The sequence below is a fragment of the Mandrillus leucophaeus genome, unplaced genomic scaffold (genome assembly GCF_000951045.1).
Source record: "Mandrillus leucophaeus isolate KB7577 unplaced genomic scaffold, Mleu.le_1.0 Scaffold650, whole genome shotgun sequence".
In the NCBI taxonomy this organism is placed as follows: Eukaryota; Metazoa; Chordata; class Mammalia; order Primates; family Cercopithecidae; genus Mandrillus; species Mandrillus leucophaeus.
The window spans coordinates 70,704-80,754 of record NW_012107031.1 but is presented as its reverse complement, the minus strand read 5'-3'; the positions used below and the strand labels follow the sequence as shown (position 1 = coordinate 80,754).

The window sequence follows — 10,051 nt, the reverse complement described above, 5'->3', positions numbered from 1 at the left end:
GAACCCGGGAGGCAGAGATTGCAGTGAGCTGAGATCGCACCACTGCACTCCAGCCTGGGCGACAGAGCAAGACTCCATCTCAAAAAAAAAAAAAGAAAAGAAAAAAGAAACATGATGTAATAACCTTCTCAGAAAAAAAAAGGAAAGAAAAGAAACATGCAAGGCATGGAACAGAATACATTGTACAAACCCATTTGGCGAGGGAGAAAAGACAAGTTGGATAAAGATAAACAGAGAAGTAGGTAACTAGACAGGCTGACAGACGGACATAGCTGAATATGCATGAACCACTTCCACAAGGACTCACAGAAAACCTCTAGGGTCAGTAGGCTGACTTTTCACGGGACCTTTTTGTACTATTAAAAACAAATTTACCATCTGCACATATTGCTTTTTAAATTCAAAACTAAGTAAAATTTTTAAAATGATCTAGTGTAATGCAATGTGGCCTTCAAAAAATTCTCTGTAATAATAATAACAATGTTAGTAAAAATAGTAAGATTTTTCTATTTGGTTAATGCTTTCATTATTAAAAGGCATACTATTTAAAATGAACACCCAGAATATGAAAGAATAACTCAATGATTCAGAAGTGAGGTAGGTTTAGTCTTTTAGGTGGGAAGAAGCTACTCAACTTTAAAAGCCTAAACTTTACTTATTAAGAAGTACATTGTTTTAAAAACATGGGTACCAAGGAAACTTGGGCAGTCTAAGTTCATCTGTAGCTAGAGCCACTCCCTACCCATCCCCAACAATGTATTCAAATTCAGTGCCAAAAGTTACTTATTAAACACAAGAGATATTATGCCTGGAGGAAAAACATTGTAAACTTTGTCTGTAGGAGGAGGACTGATCTCTTAGTGAAATACAGAAAAACCATCTCGGAAAAAGGAAAATGGGCAATCATCATGTAAGTACTCATTGCCTTTGGGAATTGGTTTTAATTTTGGTTAGCATGTAGAGGAATTTAAACTACAAAATCATGACTGATACTTGTATACTTTATCACTGTGATTACCTTTTAATATTGGTTTTAGCAACAGCATACCATGCTTTTAAAATGTATTGAGGCGGTGGCTCATGCTTGTACTCCCAGCACTTTGGGAGGCCAAAGCCGGCGGATCACTTGAGGTCAGGAGTTTGAGACCAGCCTGGCCAACATGGTGAAACACTATCTCTACTAAAAAAAATTTTTTTAAATAAAAATTTAGCTAGGCGTGGTGGCATGTGCCTGTAGTCCCAGTTACTCAGGAGGCAGAGGCAGGAGAATCATTTGAACCTGGGAGGCGGAGGTTGCAATAAGCCGAGATTGTGCCCCGGCACTCCAGCCTGGACTACAAGAGCGAAACTCCGTCTCAAAAAAAAAGCTTTGGGAATATATTTTTCCCTCATTGGCCAAAAATCTCTTAAGAGGGTCTAAAGAGAAGGAAGTATGTAAAATAAGGTGGTAAATAGTGCCTTGCAGAGAGCAAATGGTTAATATGTATCTGTAGAATGTATAACTAAAGCTGTTAGTTTGTAGCAAATTTGTATAAAACTTCATAAACTAAGCCCATTCAGAGTTATGTGGGAAAGATAGGTTCATGTTGCAAATACTAATAGACGAAGATAAATACTCCTGTAAGTCCATACAACTTGGATTGAAAGGTGAAAATCTTCCAGTATTATTTCTAAACATGCAGATATATGGAAGGGACTTAATACTTTAAATTTCTTTTGAAATGTTTAGGCTCCTGAATAGTGTGTCTGTAAATTGTTAATGACTAAAAACTGACTAAAACACTACCTTTTGGAACCAACTACACACAAGACAGATCAGAGTTGAATCTTGAATATTTTTTACACGGAAGTATATCTAAAGCTATTCCAATACAAATCTTAATAAGGTTTTATGTACCTGCTATAACTTCCCACAGCAAGAATGATCTATTTCATACACACTATGAGCAGAGAATAAAACTCCAATACTTTCTGAACCCTGTTACTTTGTCTATAAGGTTTTTACTTCGCTATATATTAAACCTGCACTCAGATGTTTACAAACTTACAAATATATTCTTAGGAAAGGCATTGTTTTTTATATCATCTACAAATAGCATTTTCATACCAGCAGAGATTATGAACGATCCATTCATTCAGTGTATCTTTCAGAGAAACTGAAGCCTACTTTTCAAATACTTCTGATAGATGCAGAGGACCCCAGGAATAATCACTGGACCCTGCATTCACAGCTTAGGAGGAGAATTTTGTCTTTTGAAAGTCAACCCAGGGGGCAGCTGGCCTTTAGGAGTGGACCAGCATTTTTATGTATTTCTTTTAAATCCTAGAGCCAGTCGTACACCCTCTCAGAAGGCAGTCAACAGTTGCCCAAAGGGGACACCCAACCCTCGACTGTCGTGCAGCCTCTCAGCCACCCATCAGGGAATGGAAAGCCAGAGGTCCCACAGCCTGTAAGCACTTTATTTTCCCTCCAAATCATAGGTATGACCCCTGCTGTCTCTTGGGGCCAATATGAGCCCCCAGTGACCTGTCATGTTGGACCCTCCACCAGCCACCAGCCATCATCAGGCGTGACTTCCAAGCAGGGAAATTTTTCCCTGCAAAAGGTTTGTTACTGTATTTACAGGTAACGTAAAAACGAACTCTTGTAGGGGCTTAGTTTCTGTTCCCGACAGTGTCTCATTAACAACCCCTTAAAATCAAGCGCATGAGACTACACCAGGACCACTATGACATTTCAGAAAATAGTAAAGGAACTTAACGTGTGCACAAGGAATGAATATATGTAAAAAGGTAAATACAGAATCTTTTTAAAAAGCAAAAAATTATGCCAGTAATGGCTTAACTTACTTGCATTGGAAAGTTACTTGAATATGTACAAACATAAAACTAGAATGCTGGTGGTTTTGAAACAACTACATAACCAAAACAAATACATAAATTAAATGATAATGTTATAAATCAATGCTGTTTAAATGTATGTTATCAACATAGTGTAATAGACAATGTTATTTTGTTGAGATTAAATGGCTGTGCTCAACATGAAATGGTCCCAATGGCTATAATGCTGGGATTTTTTTAGTTATACTTGGTTTTTGTTTTGCTTTGGTTCGTTTTCTGAGTGTCAGCAAATCTTAAATATGGTGTGGTATGTGACTTCTGAGTTCTTTTATCATATTTCTCTATTGAACTTACTGAGACACTTTCATTTGTAAGGCTCCTTGTAAGGCCATGGGACCTTCTCTCAGCTCACACACATGGTGTTTCTATTAAATCTCCCTCTGTTCACTCTTCTTTCTTCATTAGCCTGCAATAATTGAAGTATGACTATTTGGCATATAAACAATCATAAATACAAACACAAATGCAGACATTGAAATCATGAGCCAGAACTTGGTCACCTTGATGATCTAGTGTGCTTTATGTTAATTTTTAAGTTATTATCAGCATGAAATACAAAAGACTCCTAGAAAAGGTTTTATTCCCCCAAGAATATGTCCACAGACCAGGGGCCATAGATAATTGACATCTATTGTTGCAGAGCCAGTAGAATATTGGCCAGGAAATTGCATTTTTCAAGGTACTATCATCTGAAATCCTAACCAATCCTTAAATGAAAATTACTTTTGTGCTATCCTCAGTTCTTTTGCCACTATTACTGATTTTTTTGAACTGAAGACCTAGTGTTGCTAACTAACCTGTTTGGAGCAGCAGCAACCAAGACACTGGGTCATTATCATTCGCCAAATCACACAATGTTCAAAGAATTTCCTTATCCTGGAGGACATGTCCTTGTGTCCAGTGAGCTTTACAGATAGAGTGTACACAGAGAAAAAGATCAGATCAGTGGAAAAATCTGCTTAGGTTTAGCTAGATGACTTTTCTATTGTCTGGGTTGTTTTCACAAGAATCACTATCTAGAGAAAAACACAGAAGTGAGATCAATATTAAGATTACTTTACCATGGGAGTGTGGCTAGAGGATATGGGCAGACGACAGAGGGAGGGAGACCTCGTAGAGCCATTGATAAATGTGGAAATAATCACAAACTCAACTGGACTCATGATTTCTGGGAAATTACTTGCAAGGCTAATGAGCAGGCACTAGAAAGGACTACAGCCCTGCTACTCAAAGTATGGTCCCTGGATTTGTAGCAGCATCCACACTGCCTGGGCACTTGTTAGAAATGCAGACGCTCAGCCCACTTGGATCTGTTCATTTTAACAGACTCTTCAAGTGATTTTCAGGCACATTAAAATCTTAGAAGCACTGGACTTTGGAACGCGTTCTCAAACCTGCCTGCATTGAGATCACCTGAGGAGTTCTAAATGCCACCGATGCGTGGGTCCCAGCCCTAGAGTCTGAATTAATTGGTCTGGTGGTTGTCCTGGGCATCAGGGTTTGTAAGTGCTTCCCAGGTGGCTCTAATGTGCAGCAGAGTTTGAGAAACACTGAAGTGTAGAATATGACTAATCTTACAAGAAGAGCTCTGCACACTGGGGACAAAGGCAGATGGTCACTGCACATGCTCATAACTGAAAACCGATTTGAAAATGTTAGAACATCTGTTCAGCGGTCTGCCACGTTGTTTGTGAACATGCCAAGTTTATGACTTGCTTGTGCCAATGTTTAGCCAACATAAACATTGTCTCCAGTGGGGAACAGTTTGGGACTTGTGGCAGGTGAACACCAGGCGAGCTCAGATGAAGGTGGACCAAGAACACCCAAAAGCTGCATGACAAGTGGGGAAATAGGTCCAGATTTCTGAGAAAAGAAGAGAGGCTCTGGAGGCAGGTAAAATATGGCTGGGAATTTGAAATGAAAATAAGTATGGTCTTAACCAAGGGTTTGCATGAAACTGTGATCCCAAATCCAGAAGACCCATAGTCAAACCCTAGCAGAAAGCAGTCTAAATCATTTCAAAAGATCTTCCTTCAAAATAAATAAGATCCAGGAAATATTACTTTTTTTTTGAAACAGGGTCTTGCTCTGTTGCCCAGGCTGGAGTGCGGTGGCACAATTATGGCTCACTGCAGCCTCGACCTCCCTGGCTCGAGCAATCCTTTCACCTCAGACCTCCAAGTAGGTGGGACTACAGGTGTGTGCCACCATGCCCAGCTAATTTTTTGTAAAGATAAGTCATCCTATGTTGCCCAGGCTGGTCCCAAACTCCTGGGCTCAAGTGATCCTCCCACCTCAGCCTCCCAAAGTTCTGGGATTACAGGTGTGAGCCACTGCACCTGACCTCAGGAAATCTTTTATCCCAGAAAGTTAGTCCTTCAGAACATCACTGCAAAAGTGTGGGAGGAAGTGAAAGGGCCTCTGATGTCAAAACATGACATGCACCAAAGCATACCTTCTTCATTTAAAGACAAGTCTCCGAAGGGTAGCTACATTTTAGGTATGATTATGGAATCTTAGCCTTTTGGATATTTTGTCTATGGTGGATTAAAAAAAAAAAAAGCGGCCATTGTAAGGAGGTGGTAAGAAGTCGGCAGAGGACAGATACACTGATAGAAGGAAGAACCTGCAAAATGAAACCTCAACACAAGAATTCTAGAGCCGTGGGAGTCTGGGGCCACTTGGTGCAGGGGAGAGAATCCTGCATGTCCCAGCAGCGTGAGCCCACCTCCCAGTGCTACAGCCACAGCAACAAGAACCAAAACTAAAACTCCCAGTGGTGATGGTTGTAACTGGAGGTTTAAATGAGACCTTCTGAAATGTTAATGATAATAACTGACATTTATAAAGTGCTTAGTAGACTGTGAGCTATTTTGAGGGTGTGAACAGTGACCCTGGAAGTTGGAGTCCTTCATGCCACCAAGCACTTCACATGTGTTATGTCATCTGGTCTTCATAACAATCCTATCAGGGAGATACTATCATTAGTCCCCCTTTTAAATATGGGGAAAGTAAGGCAAAAAGAGTTTAGGTAAATTGTCCCTAGTTGGACTGCTAGTAAGAGGTCAAGCATGGATTTGGATTTAGGCACAAATTTTTAACACTATGCCTTGAGTTCAATAAAGTTTCTTTTTATGCCAAATAGAAGCTTAACCTATTGGGATTTCTGAAACTGTTGAACTGAATCATCACCTTGTCATCTCTTCACCCCCTTCCCTGAGCTTTCTGCATTCCTTGCCCCCCAAGCTGGATTGAATGCTCTTCCTTAAGGCTTTCATAGTTCTGTCTGCATAACTATTACTCCACTCCCATGTGGTTTTTTGTCTTTGTTTTGTGTTTTGAGACAAGGTCTCACTCTGTTGCACAGGCTGGAGTGTAGTGGCACAATCACTGCTCACTGCAGCCTCTGCCTCTCGGGGTTCTCCTACCTCAGCACCTCCATACCCCCAAGTAGTTGGGACCACAGGCGAGCATGACAACACCCAGCTACTTTTTAATTTTTTGTAGAGATGGGAGGGGAGTCTTCCTATGTTGCTCAGGCTGGTCTACAACTCCTAGGCTCAAGCAATCCTCCAACCTCAACCTCCCAAAGTGCTGGGATTACAGGTGCGAGTCACTGCGCCCAACAGAACCACCTGTTTTGTACACCTGCCTCACACTGGACTGATGGTTTCCTGAAGGTAGACCTGTATTTTGTTCACCTTTATATCCCCATCACCAACACAATGCCTGCAGCATGGTAGACGCTTAACAAAATTTAGATAAATTCATCGATGCATTCATTACATTTTCTAAATAAATCTTAAACAAATGAGTGTTTTGCCCAGTTGGAGTTCAAATTCCTATATCTATTTGCATTCCCAGACCAATTCATGTGCAAGGCCCTGGCATCTATATATTTTTAAACTCCCCAAATGATTCTAATGTATCCAAAGTTCAGAGCCATTGAGTCTAACGTCAGGTATTCTAGTGCAGTAGTTTTCAAATGAGGTCTCCCAGGCCTGCATCATTGGTATAATCTAGGATCTTGTTAGGAATGCAAATTCTGGAGCCTCATCCAAGATCTACAGAATCAGAAACTCTGGAGGTGGGATCCAGCAATCTGCATCTGAACAAGCCTTCCACGTGAAACTGATGCATGCTCAAGTTTGAGAATGACAGTTGAAGCATAAGTCTTTCCCATGCCCAGGATGGGGCTATGCCTTGGCATTGACTATGGGGAACTCCCACCATTCAACCTGTAGAGATGCCCAGATGATGGCATTGAAACCCAGGTTAGCACCATGCCTTCCTCCCCAGGCTTCTCACCCTGAATGCAGCCTGGAGAACTCCCCCATTCTGCTCCTTTCCCCACCCCACCCAGGCTTCCCTCTCGCCCTGCTGCCATGTAAGATGTGACTTTGCTCCTCCTTCACCTTCTGCCATGACTGTGAAGCCTCCCCAACCATGTGGAACTGTGAATCCATTAAACCTCTTTCCTTTATAAATTACCCACTCTGGGGTATGTCTTTATTAGCAGCTTGAAAACGAGCTAATACAGACAGCAATCATTGGATTCAGGAAATACTCTAAATTCAGGATGATTTCATTTTGAGATCCTTAACTAATTACATCTACAAAGACTCTCTTTCCAAATAAGGTGAATTCTGCAGCTGTGAGTAGACATGAGTTGGGTTGAGGAGGTATAGGCATCGGGAAGCCCAAGTCAGAATAAGGCAGGGGAGTAAAAACTTGAGTGCTGCTTTTAGCTAGACCATGCTGGAAGCTAGTGGAGAAGGGCTTGGAGAGAAACATGGCCAGAGGCAAGTCAAGCACTTGGGAAGCAGTGGCCCTGGAGAGAAATGAAGACCCTCTGCCGCCCTCCGCCCTCATCAGCTAAAATAGCAACAATGGAATTGGGGACAAGAAGGCAGATCAGAGTCAAAGGAAACTTGCTAAGTGGATGCAGGAGGTGAGGGAAAGGAAGATGACAGAGTGACTCCAGGTGTCTTGTCTGGTTTGTGTGTGTGCACAGGTGGATGGTGGCACATCCCAGGGATGTAAGGCAGTGACAGATTGAATTTGGTTTGGGGATCTACAGAGTTTGAGATATCTTTGGGAAATATGAGTTCACAGTTGTTATTGTTTGTTTGTTGGACAACTAGTATGTGTTTGATCAAAAGTAGCACAGCACAGGACTCACTGTGACTTAAATAACAAAGACATTTAATTGTCAATTCTAACAGGAGCTCTGAATTAAGCTGATTCCAGTGTTGGTTCAGCAGTTCAGTACATCATTAGGGACCCAAGCTATGTCTGCCTTTCTGTCCTGCCACTCTGGATGTATTAGCAATGTCTCCCTGCCTAGGTGCAAGATAACGGTCATGTGTTCAAGTTAATGCTCTCTCAAGATAGTCACAAGCAAGAAGGAAGCAGATAGAGGGAAAAAATACCTTCTTCCTTATGTACCACTCCCCTATCAGGGAGGAGAATGTTTCTGCAAAGCTCCAAGCGGCAGACATCCCTTTCTATCTCATGGGCCAGAACTGGTCAAAAGCCCAACCCAAGACTGGCAGAGAAGAAGAGGAGACCCTTGAATCATAATTCATCCCTGAGGCTGAGCAAATCATCTTCTCAGTTCTCTCTCTCTTCTCTCTATGCATTGGCTTCTTTCTCTCCTACTGAAAATAAGTTTTTTTCTTTTCCTGGTGTGGGAAGCAAAAGGGGTTGGTAAGAGGGAGGCATGGCCATAGATAGTTCAGGCACCAAGAGAGCTCCATGGCCTCACATAGCTCCAGATTAGCAGCCTCAAGGAAAATCTCTTCTTCCTCTAAGTATCTGTAAGATGCCAGGGAAGAATTCTTGTTGACTTGGGTCATGTACCTACCCCATGAATAATCATAGTTGGTAAGGTTGGCTCTATCCTTGGGGATGGGGTATATTGCTTTATCATCACCTCTTTCTTATAACTATTATATTTAATAATATTACTACTGCTATTACTACTACCACTACTAATACTAATACTACTAGATGGACTGAAATAGAAAGAGGATGCAAACCTGAAGATCAGATAGAAAGGGAGAAAAATAATTCTCTTTCCAAACAATGGGGACTTGGATGGTAGTGGTAGGAATGAAAAGGAAGATACAAATGTTTAAGAGAATTTTAAAGAAAGAATTAATAGATTAAAAATTAATTAATTAACTAAAAGAATTAATTTTTTTTGATCCAATGTATAAACTCTTCTACCAGGGGAAAGAATAACACTCATTGTTTTGATACTGACTGAGACAGAAATTTGCTCACAGCAAATTTAGCTATTTCCCCTTGTTTCCTTTTCAGCAAATCAGAACTTGTCCACATACTGCAGATTGCATCCTGCCAGACAGCACATTTGATGCCATGAAGGCCCCGCTCAGCCCCCAATATTCTCACTTTTCAATTCCAATCTGCCCACTTATCATTAACTCTTGAGGATTCCAGAGTATACTTGCTACCCTTTTTCCTGCAAGTAATGAATCCCAAGTTCATACTCTCACTGAATTGGCAAAAGACGAAATTTGGCAATATAAGAAGGAAATGGATCATTCTTTTCTAATGAGAAACGTGCTTCATTTTTCATAACTCCTGAAGGCATGTTTCCTTTCACGGTTGAGAAATAGCCATCATCTCCCCACAACCACTTTATCCTCCAAGTTCTCTTTTGTTGATGCAATACAGCAGTAATTGGATATCTGGAAGTTTAGCACTCTTCAGAGGTCTCCAACTCCCCAAACAATCTGTGGACAACCTCAAAGCAGACAGTCATTTTCCCCAGGACACAACATCTTGTTTCCAGATAATGAATGTTATTCCGCTTCTACTAGAAACTCCAAGTTCTCCAGCCCAACACAGCACTCAAGGGCCCCTAAGAATGAGTCAACAGAGAGATGTCACTTGGCCACATCACCCTGCCAGTGTAGGCTGGAATGTTCACAACAATCTTGATGCAGACAAAGAAGCAGGAGGTGACAACAGGTTTCTCACTTTGAACTGATCTCAGCTCACACTCTTCCTCCTAGTTACCTTATCCCGGCACTCATCTTTCAGATTTGTCATCTGGGTTACTTTGCAGAAAAATTAAAGAAAGTAAGACATCATGGTCCATTTCTATTCTTCCCCTTTAAGT

At 41.2% G+C, this 10,051-nt stretch overlaps 1 protein-coding gene across 2 annotated transcripts in view; it reads left to right on the top strand.

Annotated features, from left to right (window-relative positions):
• The first annotated feature begins 802 nt into the window (after positions 1-802).
• The window catches only part of ANXA13 (annexin A13), a 58,427-nt gene continuing 49,178 nt past the window's right edge, over positions 803-10,051 (top strand). The window contains exons 1-2 of one of the 2 annotated variants that reach the window (XM_012001148.1): positions 811-910; positions 2,328-2,450. In XM_012001148.1, the coding sequence (XP_011856538.1) occupies positions 896-910; positions 2,328-2,450 (138 nt within the window). In that variant the 5' untranslated portion in view covers positions 811-895. Of the gene's footprint in view, positions 911-2,327; positions 2,451-10,051 lie in introns of both variants that reach the window. The other variant, XM_012001149.1, reaches the window with a different exon arrangement.